This window comes from Eptatretus burgeri, chromosome 6 (genome assembly GCF_056783735.1).
Source record: "Eptatretus burgeri isolate ZD-2024b chromosome 6, Ebu_testis_v1, whole genome shotgun sequence".
NCBI lineage: Eukaryota > Metazoa > Chordata > Myxini > Myxiniformes > Myxinidae > Eptatretus > Eptatretus burgeri.
Genome location: NC_140966.1, coordinates 39,399,494 through 39,420,465, shown reverse-complemented (window position 1 = coordinate 39,420,465; position 20,972 = coordinate 39,399,494). Strand labels below are relative to the sequence as shown.

Sequence of the window (20,972 nt, the reverse complement as noted above, 5' to 3'; positions counted from 1 at the left end):
AGAAGCAGAATCGGGAGAAGGTTAGCGTGTTGTTGTTGTTGTTGGGTATTTTTTATTTTTATTTTTTTGAGATAAGAAAGAGATTAGTTGGGAGAATGGGGGATGTTAGGAAAGTGGGGAGGATGAAAATTGAAGGTAATGGGGAGGATAAACAAAAAAACAAACAAAAAAAAAAACCGATCGAACACCGAGTGGAACCGGTAGGCCTCAAGCCTCGGCCAAGGCCGAGGCCTCGAACACCCGGTAAGAACGTCGACAAAAATACTCACAAAATAGCACGATTTTTGAAACAAAACCGAACTAGGAACACACAGTAACATGTAGGTGAGAAAATTAAACAGTAAAAAACGGGACAAATAACGACCGGAAACTTAACTTTGAGAACATCAGCAGAGAGCCCCGAAGAAGACCTCTCGTCGCTCCAAACCCAGAACCGGAATGTGGCAATAAATGCAAATTGTTGCTCCCAGCCTGCCAGCTCCATGCTCCAGCAGTCTAAAGCGTCGAAATGTACATTCCAATCGTACGTAATTAAGACGTTTGTGTGTGAAGTCAGGGTGCAACTGACGTTCAAACAGTACGTAATTAATAGACATAAAATCACACAGCTTCACTGTGAAAGGAACATTCCAAGAGTAAATAATTTATAGACGTTCATGTCGTCTGAAACTAACGTTCAAACAGGATGTGATTAATCGGCATATAGTCTTCACAGACTGACGGACGGCTTCACAGCTTTCTGGACTGACTCACGGTTTCACCATCTCTCCACCTCACCATGCTTTTCGTTTTATACATCTATAGATAGACAAATGATGACAAATAAAGAGCGAAACCTAACCCACTCGAGGCACCACTGAACACATTTATACAACAAGATAAGAATGCAGGCGGGGACACCCCCTTGTCGATGATGTGCAGGGTGGACGCAGGCCCCAGTGCAGCCCACTTTGGAAGCCAGGTGCGAGATGACGAGAGCCAGTGACAATCAGTCCAAATACGACGAAAACCAGCTGCATACAGTGCCAGTGACGAGTAGCACCCAAGATGCAGAAAGCCGAATGGAGCATTATGAAGGAGCAAGCCACGAGGAGCGCCAACGACAATCAGCCCTTCAACCAGCCCTTGCGGTCCTCTTTTTACCCTTTCAGGACAAAGCCTCCTCGTCGGCCCTTCTTCTTCCTCCTTAAAGCGCTTCTCTGCACCACATGCATGTGGAGCTCTCCTGTCTCTTTATCTCTGAGGTCCTTTTCTTCCATTCTCCAAAAACATGGTGATGCAAGCTTGGGTCAATCCCAAAACTTCTTCAGAGAAAACCACAAGAATGCACACGCATGCACAAAAGAAGCCTCTCAAACTCCTCTGTGATCCACATTCTCATCCTCCTTCAACTCCTGATCCAATCTTCCTCTTCCTCCTGGGAGGAGTTCTCCTCGAGCCATCCCACCCATGGGGCAGCCCCAATAAAAATACATCCACATTGCGACTTCGGGGCTCCACAGCCCACTACACCACCATGGTTTCACACACCGGCCAGAGAAGTCATGATCAGCCTTGTGACAAATGTGACACATGTGTCTCTGTGATTGCAAGTCCTCATCTGTCCCCACCCATAAGCAAGACGTGTTTACACATACAATATTCCTCTGACTATCCGGTCTATAAATTACATACAGTACACTGCCTCCTCAGCATCACTTGTAAAAAACTACTTACTCTGACAGGTCTCTGTTACATGGCAATCTAACCTACTTGAAATACACGGACTATACTACACTTACCACAGTCCAGCAATGGACCCCATCCCCCTTCCACGTAGCAGGTGATAACGTTTAATTCCCCAACAGTTTGTCCTTTGTCTTACAAGCGAAAGGCAGTTTTATTTCCAAAGTAGGGATGTCTGTTTCTATGTTGACAGTGTTGGAAACCTGAAAAAGATCCATTTTGGGGGAGAAATATGCCCATGGCTAATCCAATGTATTTTCACAAGTGGGGTCTCAACACTCCAAAAGGTCAAATTGACTTTTCCAAAGGCATTATGTTCCACCATCCTGATAGTTGAAATGACCTCGTTGTGATTTATATGCTCCCAAATAATTTCAAAGATGCAATTTTTCAATGTGGAAAGAGGGGGAGGAGGGTTAGGGGGGGGGTGAGAGCCAATGGAGTCCTTGTTAATGTTAAACACTGTGCCAACCAATCATATTTTTTACATTTAGCTCTGTGTGCCTGCATCCACAGCTTTTGTAGATCAGTATTCAGATATCCACATTGGCATCGACCCTATAATGACAATAAGAAGGTTAATTTATCCAGTGATGTGTCTTTCCATTATTTCTTCCTATTGCATTTTCATTACTTATTTTTCCAACTCACAGTTTCCTTGATGTTTAAAGTTTAACAAGTTATTCAGACCGAACAAGGCATTTTGATTAATTATATATCAGATATGCAAGGGATGAGTCCCCCCTCCTTTTCAATTGCGTTTCTTCATGAAGTTATGATTCATTCAAGCCTCATATGGTGTTTTATAACTAACGTCTACACTAATTCAACAAAACGAAGAACAAGTTTCCAATGTTTGAATCAATTCCTCCTTAAAAAACAATTTTTGAACCTGGGGCTTTAAAAAAGATGTGAGCCAACATGAAGCCGACGCTCTCCTGAGCCCTGTTGGTTTATAACACTTTCCTCGAACAAACAAACAAAAAAAAAAAGCACATGTATTCCCTTCTGGTGAAACATCATACATCATCGGTATTCCACGAGACAGGTAAGAAATGTTTCACAAAACAGATGGGCCAGTAGTTTATCTGCAGTGAAAACGTATTTGTCTTCTGCAATGTGTGAGAGAGTAATTATGCAACCCAAATTGGTATAGATATTATCAGACAACTTTAATTTAACTACACACACGCACACACGCACACACGCATGCACACACCAGCTACAAAATGCTCTTCAAAAACCAATGCATCCCAAGAAGAAATCCGTTTGGATCAACCTGCCGTTTGAGGGAATGCTGCCGCTCTTCCCAGCTCTGAATCTCTTAACGACTTTCTTAATAAATAAACTTATTTAATTCACTGCAATTCTTTTTCACAGTGGATTGTTGCCAACCTGCTGATATTGACTTTTCTCTTGTAACGTGAGAAGGTTAACTCGCTACTTCCGGACCTCCCAACTGCAGTGCAAGATGACCATCTTTTTACATCCAGGGGCTATCTCAGTGGCGTCTTGGTTTGAGGTTGCTACTTTGGCCAGTCTCTGCTTCTCAAGCCCTCCCGGACTGCTGTTGTGTTTGCAATTGATGGTCTGTTCATGGTGGTGTTTCCACTGCTCAACTTTGCACTAGTTGTGGTGTAATTTGGGCTGGTGCTGCATTTGGTCTACTGAACGGCAGGGCAGTTTTTTACATACCCCCTCGCTGGTTCCTGCCACGCCCTCACTTGGCATTGCCAGTGGTGATCAATTGACTGTCTTTATGACTCAGCTCTCAGGCCCGTTGCGGTTTAGTACTTGTTGCTGGACCTGCTGCATGTCTGCTGAACAGTCGACATAAGTTCCTGGTTGTTTCGATCTGCCATTTGCAGAGCAGAGATTCCTTCCGGCCCTGCTGATCCACAATTTCAACTCTTCCATCCTCTGATCTACGTTTTCATCATGGCCTTGGCTTGACTACTCTGCTTCATTAAAATGGATAAGAAGAGGTCAGCTCAACTGGGATGATGAACGAATCATAAAAAAAGCCCAAGACCAAGGACACTATATAGACCTTGAGATAGATCAAAAAGGCCTAGAAATCGATTTTCGTGACACCAATCATGATCATACGTGAAAGTAGACGTTTCTGAGGTATTTTGAGGTGCGGAATCCGATTTCGACCTTCCACAACCTATTTAATGTAGCAATTCAATGCTAGGGGGTGTATTAAGTACCTATGTAGAAACTTGCAATGAGTATTTTTTACCACAATATCGTGTTTGAAAAGATATGGATAACCACATCATTAGCAGTTATATGACTACGAATGAATATCAAGAACCATTCTGACTACAGTCACGAAGATTTTTTGAGTTTTGGTTGGATCCAACCTGGAAAGCTGCACAAATATTACAAGATTTTGTGTATCTCAGGCATTGAAGAGTTGAGCACTAACAAACTTTCATAGACCTAATTCAATCCTGTCGACCGTGGTGTTGGGTACTATTGTTATAAGCTGTTCGTGTATCCAGGATCTTCATGACTTATCACCTTGCTGATCTAGCAGTCCATCTTTATTGCAAATAAGAATCATGGTGACGACCACTCCACAAGTCACCAAGCGAAATGGTTACCACATTCATATATAAACAGGCGTGTCATGAAACGTTCTGATGAGTCATAACGAACAATCAAACATTATTCACACAAAGCAAACAGGCAGAAACAGAACTAACTTCATTCGAGGTAAATATAGAATCGAAAATAAAAAAGACAGATACTTGCTCACGGTGTGCATTTATGAAAGTGAGCTGGAAACTACCCCCAAATCTAGTCAATGCATGTATAATTCATGTTTACATCAAGATTCATTGAGGCGGCTCATGACCGGGTCAAAAAGCGAGGATGCATGTCCTATCCAAACTGTGATGTTCCGTTCTGTGTCAAATGGATGAGTATGAAGTTGCCTGTCACTGGCTACACCGAAACTCACTCATTGTCAGACTCGTTATGTCCACAGCATTGTCGAATGACAGCTCTGTCGTCATTGCGGAATTATTATCACAGGCAAGGAAGGCATCCACACAGATCAGAGCTTGACAAGTCACCTGCGCGACAAGAACATCTTTTGGTATCGCACTTGCCCTGTTTGCATGCACAGTGTACATGGCTGAGAATTTCCATCGGGGCAAGATCCTGAGTTATCCACACAACAGAAATGGAGGTGGATTAAACAGTCCAACTGTGACCGTTCTGAGAAGGAGCATCATTCGTCCGATTCAGGGCATGCCTGTGGATTCCTGCTTGATAATTTGCATAGACAATGCTGTCACAAAGTGTCCTTAGTAGAGGCAGCAAGCTGTGGTCCTCAGCAGTCTTCAAACAGAATATCCTGTATCGAAAATCATTGATGTTTGTCACTGTGCTTCCATACAACCGGCATGTGAATTTCTCCAGCTGGGCAAAGAACTCATCGGACAGGTTGAAATACTCACCCATACGACAAAATGACTTGGTATTCTGGCGAGGCGGCCACAAGCTGGCATGGTCGTACTTTTCCTTTTCTGTAGAAGCAGCTGACGGAGTCGCACCCGGTGAAAGCGTGTACTTCTATGAGGGAGCAACTCATGCATTCACGAAGTGAACATCGATTTACATTCAAGTCGACTATTCTGACAGTCTTTTTGAGGCCCATGTGAAAATTTATCACAGCAGCAGCTGGCACCAGGTGTGTGATCACAGTGGGACAACTCCACGATGACCACTCCTGATTTTTTTTGTGACTTGATTAATTGAGATGGAGATCGAGATATGGGCAAAAGAAAATATACGACGTAAAAATCCGGCCGGAACTCCAAGGGAAGCGGTGTATTGGGGGCAAGTCTGCTCTGTACGGCTGGCAGTTTGACTTTCCCGTCCAGTTTTTGATATTGTTTGACCTTCCCTTCCGGCTCTAACTGATAATTTAAAATCAAATAATTTGTGTTGAGTTCCTCAATATTTATACGTGTTGGGTTCTGACTTCTGATTTCTGGGATGTATATATTCAGTCAGAGCAAAAATATATATATTTGGCCTATCTCACCATCTCCCATCCCCACCCCCCCCCCCTCAGCACCATCCACCCCATCCCTCCACAACCCCTGATCCACCATTACCCCCACCAACCCACATGCACCATTCTCCCCCTTCCCTCACTCTCGGAGAAAACAGGCATGGTCAAAGATGCCTATGCCTCTGCAGCTTCGAGCGCCAATCCACACTAGTGTGAACGAGGAATAATAGTAAATTCGTCTTTTTTATTGTGTAAACCTGAATCGACTTGTGGTCTCTGTGAGGAATAAGTCCTGTATTCTAATTTCATTTCCATGCAACAAAAAATTCATGTTTTTTTCATTGATACAAAACAGACATAGGCCTCGGACACAAGATTGTGATTGAGTTGAGGAAGCGGATCGACGGTTTGGAGTCATATGCACATTGACCGAAGAAAGCATATCAAGTTAATTTTATAGTGTGAAAGCTGCTAATGATGCTGCACGGAATTTCTCAACTAAAAAGGCTCACGAAACAATTTGTCACCCCAGGGAAGATGGTTATTGAAAGAGAAGAGCAGAATCACAACACAGTCATTTCAGGCTAGTTAGTCTTAATTCCTCTTTTTTTATGTTCTTCTTCATCCATCTGTTTGGAGAGAAATTAATTCTTACAAATTGTTTTTGAAAGGCTCGCTTGGCTGGACCTGGATGGATTTGGGAGTAGAGGAGCAGCAGCCGAAACCTGAATCCTATCCAGGTACCTCCTGATGACTCCATCTTTGCTTATTCGGATTAATCCTGATGATTCCAATGCAGTATTTGGTCTTTTATTTTATTGTAGCCAAAGGGCATAATAATGATGTATTCACAAACCCTGCCTGATGAATTGATGGCTAGCATATTCTAAAGGCTGGCCCTTTGGCCAAAGAAAATGGGTGCCGATTTCAAAACATGGGACCTTGATCCAAGAAGCCCCCACCCCACCCCTCACTCACTATGGCCCTGGTGGCAACAACTGCATTGATCAAGGTGAGTCAAACCATTTATCTGGAACAGGAATCCTGATAGATTTCATTCATGGAGCTCCAAAACCATGAATAATATATCAGTGATGATTGATGCTGTTTAATGTGTGCATATGGTCCATAAACTTACCTCAAAGTCAAATTTCCCATCTCTTTCCTTGGGTTGCACCTCCACGGAACCTCTAGCAGACAAGATGTGCATATTACATGCATTTTAAAGTCGTCTTCACATACTGTACATTAAGAAGTGAATTGGTACATGAGTTCTGGAATTACCTTTTACATTTAGGACAAAGCAATCATTGACTTGCATCTTTCTTTTCTTTTTCTTCGACTATAAATGGAAGAGGTGTGTGTGTGTGTGTGTGTGTGTGTGTGTGTGTGTGTGTGTGTGTGTGTGTGTGTGTGTGTGTGTGTGTGTGTGTGTGTGTGTGTGTGTGTGTGTGTGTGTGTGTGTGTGTGTGTGTGTCCTTTTTGTTTCTATGAATTACGTAGTCTATTAATTAATTACATATCACTGAATTGTACCTTTTGACACTTTTGGCTACTCAAGGAAACACAAGGAGATCAGACACAGGTGGAGGCCATTCAGCCCATCATACCTATGCCACATCAACACCACACTGATTCATCAACACCAGATGGAAATAAGAAAATGCAATTATTTTTTAATGGTTATGTGAGTTTTTTTGTAGTTTTTGGTTAGTTTTTTTGTATTTTTTTCTTTCTTTCCAGGAGAGGGGGCATGGGTTTGGGTAAAAACACACACATAAACCATACAACACCCCTTGACAAGACCCCCACCAACAGCACTCCATACACATGCACACAATCACCCATCAGTGCTCAAGTTACATAAAAGTCCTGTCAACATCCCTGTACCCCTCTATCTCCATAACTTCCAGATACCTATCTAATTCCAATTAAACTTATCTACTGTTTCTGCTGCAAATACCTTTCCAGGGAGACCATTCTATGCATTAACTACTCTCTGAGTGAAAGTCCCCTGCCTTACTACCATCCTAACTCTCCTCTTATTCACTCTCAGGCTATGTCCCCTGGTCCTATCACTGTCTACTCTGTTCAATAATTCATCTGCACTTATTTTATCTCTACCTTTCAATGTCTTAAACATCTCTATCATATCTCCTCGTAACCACTTCCTTTCTGGAGTATAAAGCCCTGTCTCCTTCAGCTGCTCCTTATAGCTGAGTCAAGCTAGGCCCTAAATCAATCTGGGAGCCCTACGCTGAACCCTATCGATGGGATATATGTCCTTCCTGAGTTGTGGTGACCAAAACTGCACACAATATTCCAGATGTGGTCCTCACAAAAATCCTGTACAATGTTAACAACACCTCTTTTGTTTTATAAATGATCCCCCTCTGAATACAACCGAAAACCTTAACAGCTTTGCCGAGAGCTGCTTGGCACTGTGCTGTCTGCTTACCTCCTGTATCTATTAACACCCCCAGATCCTTCTCCTGTGTGACACACTCCAAAATTACCCCTTGCATCCTGTAATCTCTATTTTCATTGTTCTTTCCAATCCCCAACACCTTACACTTGCTCAGGTTAAATTCCATCTGCCAATCTTTTGCCCAATCTAAGCAAGTATCAATACTTTCCTGAATCTGTTCACCACCCCCTCTGGTATCCATGTTACCTCCAAGCTTTATGTCATCTGAAAATTTGGAAAGCTTACTCTTTACCCCACTATCCAAATCGTTGATGTAAATAATGAATAGTAATGGTCCCAGTACTGATCCCTGAGGTACCCTACTACTTACATCCTCCCAGCAAGACATCCTCCCACTCACAGCCACTCTTTTCTTCCTATCACGAAGCCAGTTTACAATCCAATTAGCTACCTGACCAGCCACTCCACAAGCCCTCACTTTGGCTAACAAACTCCGATATGGTACCTCATCAAATGCCTTCTTAAAATCTAGATGTACTATGTCCACTGTCTTGCCCTCATCCACCCAATCAGACTGCTTCATAGAACTCTAAAATATTTGTTAGACAGGGACTACCTTTGGTAAACCCCATGCTCACTACTTTTAATTAGTTTACATTTGTTTAAATGGTTCCTCATCCGGTCCTTAATTAATGTCTCCAACACCTTCCCCACAACTGAAGTCAAACAAACAGGTCTATAGTTTCCCAATTCTTCCCTGGATCCTTTCTTAAATAATGGTGTTACATTTGCTACTCTCCAATCCTGACTCCAGGGAACTATTGAAAATATCCAGCAACGTATCACTTACCTGCTCAGCCACCTCCCTCAATGCTCTCAGATGCATGTTATCTGGCCCCAGAGCCTTATCTACTCTTAGATTACCTTGCTGTTCCACTACTTCCTCCACTCCAACCTGGATCTTCTGTAAAAGTCCTTCTTCACCTCCTTGATAGATGCTCTCACCTATTGGTAATTATCCTGACTGTTCTTGTGTAAAAGTTGAAGCAAAGTACCTGTTTAATAAGCCTGCCATCTCACTCATCACTAACCACTCTCCCGGTGCTATTCCTCAATGGGCCCACACTTGTCCTAACCTGTTCTTTTCTCCTGATACACTTAAAGTGCTGAGATTCCTTCGACCTTTGAAGATCCTTTAAGACCCTCCCCCCAAGACCCTAAAGCCCAAAAAGACCCAGAGGACCCATCATAGCCTGAGGACCCAAAAGACCACAAAGTCCCAGATGACCCAAAAGTTCCTAAGAACTCAAAATACCCCAAGGATCCCCAAAAGACCCAGATGACCCAAAAGTCCCTGAGGACCCAAAAGACCCAGAGTACCCAAAAGACCCAAAATACCTCAAGGACCCAAAAGTCCCCAAGAACCCAGATGACCTGAAGACCCAAAAGACCCCAAGAATCCAAAAGAACAAAAAGACCTAAAAGTTTGTGAGGACCCAAAAGACCCCAATGGACTCAAAATACTCTGAGGACCAAAAGACCCAAAAGTCCCCAAGGACCCCAAAGTCCCCAAGGACCAAAATACCCCAAAAACCTAAAAGTCCTCAAGGGCCCAAAAGACCCTGTAGACCCTTAAATACTCCACTATGAATGGATGAGGTGTGTGTGTGTGTGTGTGTGTGTGTGTGTGTGTGTGTGTGTGTGTGTGTGTGTGTGTGTGTGTGTGTGTGTGTGTGTGTGTGTGTGTGTGTCATTATCTTTTGGTGGAAAATCCACTGTACTATTTCTTCGTTATCTATATGTTTTTGTGTATATATTTGATTCTTGTGTATTAGCTGACTGCCTGGATGCAACTGAGGTTGTCGATCTACTGATGTGGATCCGTCACCAAGGCCATGGATCCGCAATTTGGAGAGGTTTTGGGCTGAAAGGATTGAAACTTCGAGGAAAAACGGTGCCCAGCTGATGATCTATGGAGTCGGGAAAGTGAGTGTGCGCGTGTGTTTGTTTGTTTTGATGTTTGTGAGTGTTTGTATGATGTGTGTGTGTGTGTGTGTGTGTGTGTGTGTGTGTGTGTGTGTGTGTGTGTGTGTGTGTGTGTGTGTGTGTGTGTGTGTGTGTGTGTGTGTGTGTGTGTGTGTGTGTGTGTGTGTGTGTGTGTGTGTGTGTGTGTGTGTGTGTCAGAGGCATGTTTTTGTGTTCTGCTGGAGCGTTCTGATGTGGAATGTGACACACAAAAATGATCGACATTACCTCCTGAGTTGATTCGGCTAATTAACTACAAAAGATCTGGAATAATTCTCATGTTTTAAACACACGCCATGTTAAGGTATATAAAGCAGCTTACCACGTCCTTCCACTATGGCTGGCATTCTAATTACAAAATAAATTACAAAAACAATGATAACGTTGTAACAAAGCATATATTAAAAAATACGAATTATATTAACAACAAAAATAATCGTGGAAAATTTGGTGATAATAATAACGAACATATAATCCCCACACTGGCCCCAAGCACATCTGGGCATGGTGAAAGACAAGCTAATACTCAAGAAGTACAGCAGGCAGGCATGCATGCATCAAGGCTGTAAAGACCAATGAAAATTTGGTCCAACCGACCAACTGGCCCAATAGTTAATTTAAAACAATCAGTTTATTTATTTATTCTTGACACTCAATGAAAATGTACCTTTTACAATTTTTGCTGCTTCTACCACTTTCAATGACCTGAAAAGATGACCTTTTCAGCTCAATCTCCAGCCGACAATTTTCTTTCCGCACCCGTTCAACCTCTCTCCTGCAGAAAGCGCACGGCACAATGCAAAGGGTTTAATTACTGTCAGGACATTATGTTCAGAAAAGAAAGACAACATCAAAAACTGGTGTACACATATTTGTTTGCACAGGAAGTGAAGATATGAGAGAAAATTCATTCCTTCACTCATTCATTTTCTTATTCCAAATGATTATTACCCTCGCCGAAGGAGAGGGTATTGCATTTGGGTCCGTTTGTTTATTTGTTTGTTCGTTTGTCTCTGTTTCTTTTGTCCGCAGAACTTTAGTATTTTTCTCCACAACTGCTTGTCGGTTGAGACGAAATTTTCACCATTGGTGCCATGACTCATGTAGAATGTTTTAATCATAATTACGACATCAGAGGTCACGTGGTGTAGCAGCCATGTTGGAAAAACAGAAAAACTTTGTACCTCTGTATCTTTGAAACCACACCAATGAAAAAATTAAAACTTGGCAGACCGCAAGTACTCCTCATGGGGAATGAGTGTGATTTTTATGACGTCATAGGTGCCTTCGTTATGACGACATAATTGCATATGTAGAACGCTACATCCAATCAGTATGAAAATTTTTGAGGGTCATCTTGAGATGAAATGGTCCACAAAAATATTTTTAATGATGTCAATGGTCACGTGATTCAGTAGCCATATTGTGTTCTTAAGAAACCTTAAAAAATCTTCTTCTCTGAAATGGCTGAACAGATCGAGGTGAAACTTTACAAACATGACCACATATCCATGCGGAACAATAGGTTCACACACATGACATCATAGGTCACATGTTTTAGTAGCCATATTGGATTTACTCGAAAACATATAAAAATCTTCTCCAGAACAGCTCGACAGATCGAGGCAAAACTTCACACAAATGTTCCCCAAGGCATGCGTGTACAAGTTTCTTCAGGAATAATTGATGTCACGTGGTTTGGCAGCCATATTGGATTTAAGGAAAATATTAAATAAAGTTTTTGCTGGAACCGCTTCATCAATTGGTGTGAAAATTCACAATTGTGATGTAGTAGTGATGTGGAATACAAGTTTTAAATTTCAACTTGATCGGACACATGGTCTGGCAGCCAGAATAATTAAAGTTTTTTGATGTGGGTTTTTTTTTTTTTTGAATAAGGCTCACTTGGCTGTGCCTGGATGGGCTTGAGGGTAGAGGAGTAGCAGCTGAAATGCGAATCCTATCCAGGTTCCTCCTGATGACTTCATCTTTTCTTTTTCATTGTTTGGGCTCCTTCTGATGACTTCATCTTTTCTGTTTGCTTGTTTGGGTTCTTCCTTATTACTCCAATGCAGTACTGTACATATTTGGTCTTCCATTTGATCTGAATTGAATCTATTTTAATCCCATTCTGAATTCAATTGAATAATAATAAAAAACGTCATGGGTCAGGGTCAGGTAGCCGATCAAAGCAGTGTTGCATTAAAGCGAGGCGTCTTGGTACCCGGTCATCACTGCCATCAGTTATGAAGTGACAGTTCTAATTGTCTCATTAATATGTAACACACCAGTACACAAATGCCACACAAAATACATCACACATAATAACACAAACACCACACAACATACCACACAAAACACATCCTGGTGAGGTTCTGCAATCTCTGATTGCTCTTTTTCTTGTTCTTGTTGTAAAAGTTGTGTCATAATTTAGGCTGTTTTCCCTACTGCATCTCAACGACTGCAACTAAGTAGGTTTAAAAAAAAAACTTTTATTTGCATGTGTAACTCACTCTCGTGCTGCCAACTCTGCCTGGAGAGCCTTTCTGTCCTCTTTCAGCAACCGGACCTGTAGTTGCAGCTTCTCATTGTCTGGCGTGGCGATGGATGACTTGCTTTGCTCCCACTGCACAGCAAAGAACATGTAAATGTCTCAAAATATCCCAAGGCGCTTTACTCACCATTCAACCTGCAGAGAAATGGCTTCCTTTGAGAACATCGACACATCTGTAGCAATGTGATGTCATTAATACACCGAGTAAGCATCATATTGGCTTCACAGTTAAGGTGGCTGGCTTAATATCTTAGGGTCTTGAGTTTGAGCCCCTGTCATGCTGTTGAAATAACACCAGGTGGGTTGATTCAGCTTGTCATCCTTTTGAGTTCCGGAAAATGAGGAGCAGCTTTCTGGTAGCAGAACAGGGGTACTGCATCAACAGCACAGTTGTGCTTCCAGAAAATGATGCAACCAGCAGCCACAGGCCTTGTTTGTTTATTTGTCTGGGCAATTATGTGAAACAACAACAATACACCTCGCAATGGAGAGATATAACGAATCACATATTAGTGTACAAAATTAACTAAAAAATAAACCAGTAGAGCTACATTAAAAGTATACCGCCCCCATGCCAAATAAATAAATAACAAATCCTCCAGCACATGGCATTGCCAGTGTGCATTCGGCGCCTGGCAATGCCACCGTGCAGCACATGGACACAGACTTGAGAGGGAGTCGTGTACAATAATTGATTGATTACCTGATTAATTGCATAATTAAAAACAAATAAATAATAATCGTAAAATAATTAATTTCTTAATCTATTGGCATACCTAAACCACCAGTGTTTTATCCAAATCTGTAACTTTTTGAAAATTAAGTAATTAATCAAAAATTAAATAATTAATCGATTAATTAATTCATCAATAAATGAAAAATACCCTTTTTAGCCAAATCACTTGGTCACTGTTTTTGTCCAAATATCAGTTTCCTCGTTCAAAAGGTCCCTCAGATATTGCCCAGATGAGAAAGCAAATAAATAAGGAATAAATCGATAATAATTAAGAAATTAATCAACTAATTAAATAATCAAAAAATGAAAAATGGCCTTTTTGCCAAAGCACATCTCCACTTTTGTACCCAAATTTCAGCTTTCTAGCTCCAAGGATGGCTGAGATATCACCCGGACAAACAAACAATCAAACAAGAAAGCGAGAAAGCAAATGGAGTAAAAACTGGGTACTCCCTTCCTTTGGCACCTGGCAATGACGTCATGTATCACCTGGATGTGGAAATGCGAAGGAGTGGTGTACAAGTACAGTTATAATTAATCAAAGCACACCACCCCCATGCCAAATAAATAAATAAAATATCCTCCAGCATGCAAAATTGCTGGGGCACCGACAGCGTCCTGGTGGTGCCGCTGTGCAGCACAAGGAGATGGAATTGCAAGGGTGCGGTGTCAAATAATTAATTGATTAATTACGTAATTAAAGTAAATAAATAATAATCGTAAAATAATTAATTTCTCAATCCATTGCCGAATAGCATACCTAACTCAACCACCACCGTTTCATCCGAATCTGTAACTTTTTGAAAATTAAGTAATTAATGAAGAAATGAATAATTAATCGATTAATTGATTAATCAATAAATCAAAAATCCCTTTATAGCCAAATCACTTGGTCACTGTCATGTCCAAATATAATCTTCCTCACTCAAAAGGTGCCTGAGATAATGCTCAGATGAGAATGAAAATAGAAAGTAATTAATAAATCGATAATGATCAAGTAATTAACCAATAAATTAACTCATCAAAAAATTAACAAGTAGAGGCACATTCAAAGTACACTGCACCCATGCCAAATAAATAAATAACAAAGCCTCCAGCGCGCAACATTGCTGGAGCGCCTTCGACGCCCAACGATGCCGTCGTGCAGCGCATGGAGACAGAATTAGGAGGGAGCGGTACACTTCTGAGGTGAATGTGCACAAATGATAATTACTCACTGTGCAGCACATGCAAACAGAATTGGGAGAGAGCGATGTACAATAATTGATTGATAAGTTGATCAATTGCATAATTAAAATAAATCTATACTAATAAGTGTGTGTGTGTGTGTGTGTGTGTGTGTGTGTGTGTGTGTGTGTGTGTGTGTGTGTGTGTGTGTGTGTGTGTCTCCTTCATAACTCCAAAACCATGAAACCTAGCAGCCTGAAACTTTGCATGCATACTAAGAAAACAACCAGGATGTGCATGAGTGAAAATTGGGTGTTTGTGTTAATAAAAAACCATTTTTAAATATAATTAACGGCTTGCTTTAATTTAATCCTTTATCAGGTGCATCCTCGGCCACCTCACTCTTTAGGGTCTTAAGGTGTCTCCTGGTAACTATGCCGGGGTCTGAAGCCGCATTGTTTTTTGGCCTGCTCAACCATGCCTTGACTTGGGACAGGCCGCAACGATTTCATAACGATAAAATTTTTTTCACTTTCCTCACTCATTATCGAATGCCTGTTCATCATAGCTATGAATCACTGGCTACATCGCTTTTGTAAGTGCTATAGTTTTCAAATTAGGAGCTTGGAGTGATTTCATTCATGAAATGATGTAATTTTCCACGATCCACTTTCATAGACTAATTAAAGTATATCATCGAAATATTATTTCAGTTTTGAGGATGGGATATCATCCGGACAAAATAAGTGTCAAATTCTGGAGTAAAATCTGATAATGTAAAGAAATAACGAGTCAAAACGAAGCCGATATACCTATTTAATTAAAGCTAGCAAAGCTATGTTCCCTCCTTCTCCATATCCACATCCATATCCATATCCATGTCCATATCCATATCCATCCATCCAGACTCTGTGCAGAGCGTTGGTACTGCCTAAGCAGTCTCCTTGGCTATTGGACACAATCCTGAACGGGTCACCACTCCAACACAATACCAGCAAGCCGGCACTCATTTTGCCGACCTCAGAAGGATGACAGGCAGTGAACCCCACCTGGTATTAATTCAACATCTGAGTGGAATTTGAACCCAGGACAATTGGATCCCAAGCCCACCACTCGAGCCATTAAGCCAACACCAGGCATCTTCTCCATATACAAGAAAATGTGAAGTTTCCAAAACATTGAACTTATCTTTTTCTTCTGTTTGGAGAATTATATTGAGTGAACAAAAGAATTAGGAATGTGCCAAAATTAACCAGCTTCATTGAGATATATGACAATGCATTCACTGCTTGACCTTGCCCCCTGTCCCCCAGAGGGACTGTTTATCTATAGCATCTGCCAGATCTGTGTCAATATTTTTGGAGGTTTCGTAAGGTGCTTTACAGGGAATCGAAGTAAACCTGGTGAAAAATGGATGTATTAAAATTAAGTCCGCCCATTAAAAAAAACTGAGTCCGCCCTTTTGGCACGCATCATCGCCGGGCACCCAAAACCTTCGGCGATAACATTGTGCAATACCTGGAGATGGAATTGGGAGGGAGCAGTGTACAACAAAAGATTACAGGTTGGCATAAATATAAATAAAATGCAAATGCAATTAAACACATGTTTATATCCGATGAAAGCATCACCCTATTTCAATAGGTAAGGATATTAACAACAATAATTGTGAATACTTCTTGTGTCCTGCTCCTTGCAAATCATAAAACTTTACAGTACTTGTGATAGTCATGTAGCACCCGAGTCTCCTTGTTTTTGCTGGACTTAAACTTAAGACGTGAATTGGGGATATTTAAAGACATGGAGCCCTAATCATAAATGTGGGTTGAGACGATAACAAAAGACCAGGTCGAGTCAAATGTAAACAATAATACCCAAAAGTTTATGAATAAAATATTTATATTTTCTACATAATTTTTTTAAAAGTCGATTGGTTCCACGACTGTCTCGCTCTGTTAAATGTTTGGTTGATTTGCTTTAATGACCTTTTTGTCTGAAATCGTGAGCCACATAATTTAGAGGAAGACTTCATTCTTTCTCGTGTTCAGCCCAAAAGAAGGTTCAGTATTGCCCACTGCTAGGATTACACTGGGTGATTTGCCGTTGCCTTCCCAGTGAGAGGGAAGGAATTCGGAATTTAGCCAGATTGACGGTGATAGCTTGCCTGCTCTTTGCGAAGGACAGCGTGGGATCTTTAATGCCAACTAACTAATGCCAGCAGACAGGACACCCAAATTAACATCCATCAAAGGGATGGCACATGCATTGCTTAATTTCCCTGCCTGCAAAACACAAAGATGATGGTGTATACCTCAGGTCAGATTCAAACCCCAGCTAGACATCCCAGAGGCAATTGTGCACCCCTCAAGTCTGTCCTGCCAACCCAAATGAAGATTACACATGTTGTACTTTGTAAAAAGGAGAATGGGGGTGGGGGAGAGGGAGAGGGAAGAAATAAAAATGGAGTTGGGGGTCAAGGGTAGTGAGGCAAAAGGGTAAAACTGGAAATTTGGAAGGAGGAGGGATGATTGGGGTGCAGTGTAGAGGAAACATGTATGACGGTTGGTATGAAAATAATGCCTCTTATTTTATTTCTTACTAAATGTAATTACAATTACAATTAAAACTAGAAGGGCACTCGGTAGAGCACATACCTCCAGATGCCAGATCCACGAGAACATATCAGGCCCAATGCATTTTTGAAATATCATGCTATACAGTCCTATATCGTTTTGGCCTGATCTCTCAATAGTTAAGAATCATTTTAAGAATTAAATAACTCTTGTATCCAAATCCAGATTCGGATCTTCACCAAAATTGAATAAATTTGTCCGTGTCAAACACCCAACCTGTCCAACAAGTTTCAACCAAATCCAGTTGTGCAAGTCCACAACTTTTTGAGATATTGTGCAACATATCATTTTTGGCCCCATCTGTCAAGGATGAAGAATGACTTACAAAATTCTTGTAGCCAGATCTAGATCCGGATCTTCACCAAAATCTAATGAGTTCATCCTTGTCACACACCCAACATGCCCACCAAATTTCATCTGAAATTGTCTGCAACGTCTTGAGATATCCTGCACACAAACAAACAGCCAAACAGACAAACAAGAGAAAGACGTCGTGCAGAGCACGATACTTGCAGAATCCACCCCCTCTCCAAAGGTTGCAATGGATACATCAAATTGTCCATTTCATTAAGATTAAAATTCACAATGCTAATCAAAACTCAGGTCAATTAGATGAAAATTGATTATTTTTCAGATTGAAATAGATGATTTTAGAAGTCTGACCTTGAGTTGACCTTTGACCTCAAAAATAGCTGGTTTCCAAATTTAGTGATGCACAATGTAATTGTTGCTTAATTTTCAGGTTAATCGAATGAAAATTGACTATTTTTCAGATAAAATTTGATGATTTTCGAAGTTTGACCTTGAGTTGACCTTTGACCTTTTGACGTCAAAAATACTTGCTTTCCCAATTCAGTGATGGACTATGCAAATCCTATTCAACTTTCAAGTTAATAGGATGTACATTGACTATTTTTCAGTTGAAAATTTATGATTTTAGAAGTTTGACCTTGAGTTGACCTTTGACCTTTTGATCTCAAAAATGGTCGCTTTCCCAACCCAGTGACACAATATGAAAATGTCGTTTAAATTTCAAGTCAATTGGATGAAAAACGACGATTTTAGAAATGTAATCTCAAGATAACCTTTGACGTTTGACCTTAAACTCAATAGGCTTCTCAGTTGAGACTACCTCCACAACTTGGTAAAGTTTCATGATGATCGGTTTAGAATTGTGACCTATAGGCGATTAACAGACCGACAGACAAACAGACAGACAGAACAACAAAATCGACTGACCAATATACTTGAAAAATATTCCATTTTGCAAGTAATAAACAGACAGAGAGGGGTGAAAATATAACCATAACCTCCTTCACCTTCGTGGCAGAGGTAATTACAGATAATATGCATACATAATATGTGGCACCCTCCCACCCCCACCCCAACCCCCAACCCCTGCTGCTACTTTTTCTACTTTGTCTCCGTCAACTGCAACGCACTTTAATGCGCACATCAATCTGACTCTTGTTTTCCGTATTCACTGCGGTTGCAGGCCGACCACTTTGAGGCTTTTTATTTATTTATTTTTGTTTGTTTACATAGTCGAGGCTCGTGGAAGAGCGAATACACTGAACAGATCAGGACGCAACAGGATGAAAGGAACAGCAATTAGAGAGGGGAAACACCAACAGCAGTCGAAGAAACAATGCATGAAGGGAGCAATTTGGGGGGGGGCGACACTCAGAAGAGGCTACATGGGGTGGAGAAGATGGATACAGAAGGGAACGCTCAGGAGGGAAAACTGGAAATTTGAAAGGAGGAGGAATTGGGGTGGGTTAATGAGGGTATAAAAGATCATGGATTTGGATTGGGGACAATCTGAGATGGGGTGAACATTTGTCTTGAAGACCTGGAGGGAAGAATGAAATTGAAGAGGATATGGAAGTTGGTTCCACAGGCATCAAGCTGAGCGAGATGTGAGGCAGGGGAGCCAGCCCAGAGGGGAGAGCAGTACTTCATCAAGCTGCAGATGAAAGCCTCGTCAGTGGATTGGAGTTCAGGTGTGCCAAGGAAGGACTTTGAATGACAGAGAATGCAAAGTTGGTGGCTGGCTTTCGAGGAAACTTTGAAATACTATCAGACCCTGCTATTTGTGGATTCGCTACTCATGGACCCTGCAAATTTATGGTTTATAAAATGCAACCTGCTTCGACATTCGCAGCCCTGTGCTTTGCATATTCACACTTTTTCACAGGCATATTCACATTTCTTTTTTGCGTTTTTGCAGTTGTTTTTTCACGCTTTCACGGACGTATTCATGTTTTTGCGTTTTTTTTGCAGGTGTATCCACGATTTTTCACGGGATTTTTGATTTCTCCCTCATGAATCATGAACCTGCCAGGAACCTAGCCCCCCTTTTTCCATCGAAACAATGCCCCGACATTTGTGGATTCGACATTCGTGGCATTTCCCAGGAATGTATCCCCCGCGAAGAGTGAGGTCCGACAGTATGGTTTTCCCAAGAAAGATCATGGCTGATCTTAGTGAGACCCAGGAGTTTGAATGCCTAGACTTCCTCAAGAGGATTGTTAAGAAAGTACATTGGGGGGGGGGGGGGTGCCGGATGGTCCTTTCGGAGAGAGAGATAGTGTGAGTGTGGGATTTCTCAGGATTGAAAGACATATTCCAAGTGTTTGACCAGCTTGTGATTTTTTTTCAAGGTCTGAAGAGAGGGAAGAGGCTGTAGGCCTCTTCCCTCTCTTCAGGTAGGCAAGCTGCATCCTTCCTGTCTGAAGGATGAGGGATGTCACAGCACAGGGTGGAGTCATCAGTAAATAGAAGAGGATTTTCCAGAGTCAGAGATATCATTGATGAAGATCATCAGGAATAGGACTGGGCCCAGAACACTGCCTCGGGGCACTCCAGCCTTGTTGACAGTCAATATCGCTGGTCGTCAACATCAGTTTCCCTGCTCTTGAAAGGCTTTTCCCAAAATCTAACGGTGCTCACATCCATGGTAGAGTCACCATACACATTCTTTAAACACCTCTGGATATCCACGAGAGGAACCTTCTTCATAGTAAGAAATTAAATAACTGCTCTCTGCTTCGTATGCACATCTAGCACATCAGCAATTTTGAAAGTGTGGTGTGATGTTGTCGACCGATCACAGTGCCACTCAACTTAAAATGGGTGGGAGATACCAATCTATCATTGTGATCTCGCGTAGCTTTCCTACAATGCTTTGGTCACAAACTGTGAAATAAAGGGCATTACTTTTGCACCGACCTTCATATATATGGAGTTGAAGTTCATTGTTAATTCTGCTACTCAAATTTTACGACATGGTAGACATGATCTGTAACACATTAGATAAACATTCATGGATACACCCCTTCCATTCGGAGTTGTACCTAAAACTACCAACTTTGACTTGCCTTAATTGCAGCCATGATGCAGCTCTAAAATCTTAAACAGCCTTGGGGGCACTTTTACTGCAGGCTGAATTCGGACCATGGGGGGAGGAGCAGCTGGGCTAAGTTGGCCAGCCTCAGGGGAAAGTTGCAACCTGATAGAATGGTTTTGCATTATGTAAGGCCGAAGTCACATTTGCTCACCAGCGAGGATACGGCGACCGTATGCCCTCTGAATTGACAGAAACGTGCGGTGGCCGCAGAGTTTCTGCGGTGGCCTCAGGGTGGCCCGACGCCGTTTGGCTATCTTTTACA

General features: G+C 41.6%; 1 protein-coding gene across 1 annotated transcript in view; it reads right to left on the bottom strand.

Annotated features, from left to right (window-relative positions):
• IQCE (IQ motif containing E) overlaps positions 1-20,972 on the bottom strand; it is a 152,384-nt gene that overhangs the window by 13,242 nt on the left and 118,170 nt on the right. The window contains exons 10-13 of the mRNA XM_085887038.1: positions 12,725-12,837; positions 10,879-10,986; positions 6,897-6,948; positions 377-495 (exon numbers count right to left, since the gene is read on the bottom strand). Coding sequence (XP_085743164.1) covers positions 377-495; positions 6,897-6,948; positions 10,879-10,986; positions 12,725-12,837 — 392 coding nt within the window. The remainder of the gene's footprint in view (positions 1-376; positions 496-6,896; positions 6,949-10,878; positions 10,987-12,724; positions 12,838-20,972) is intronic.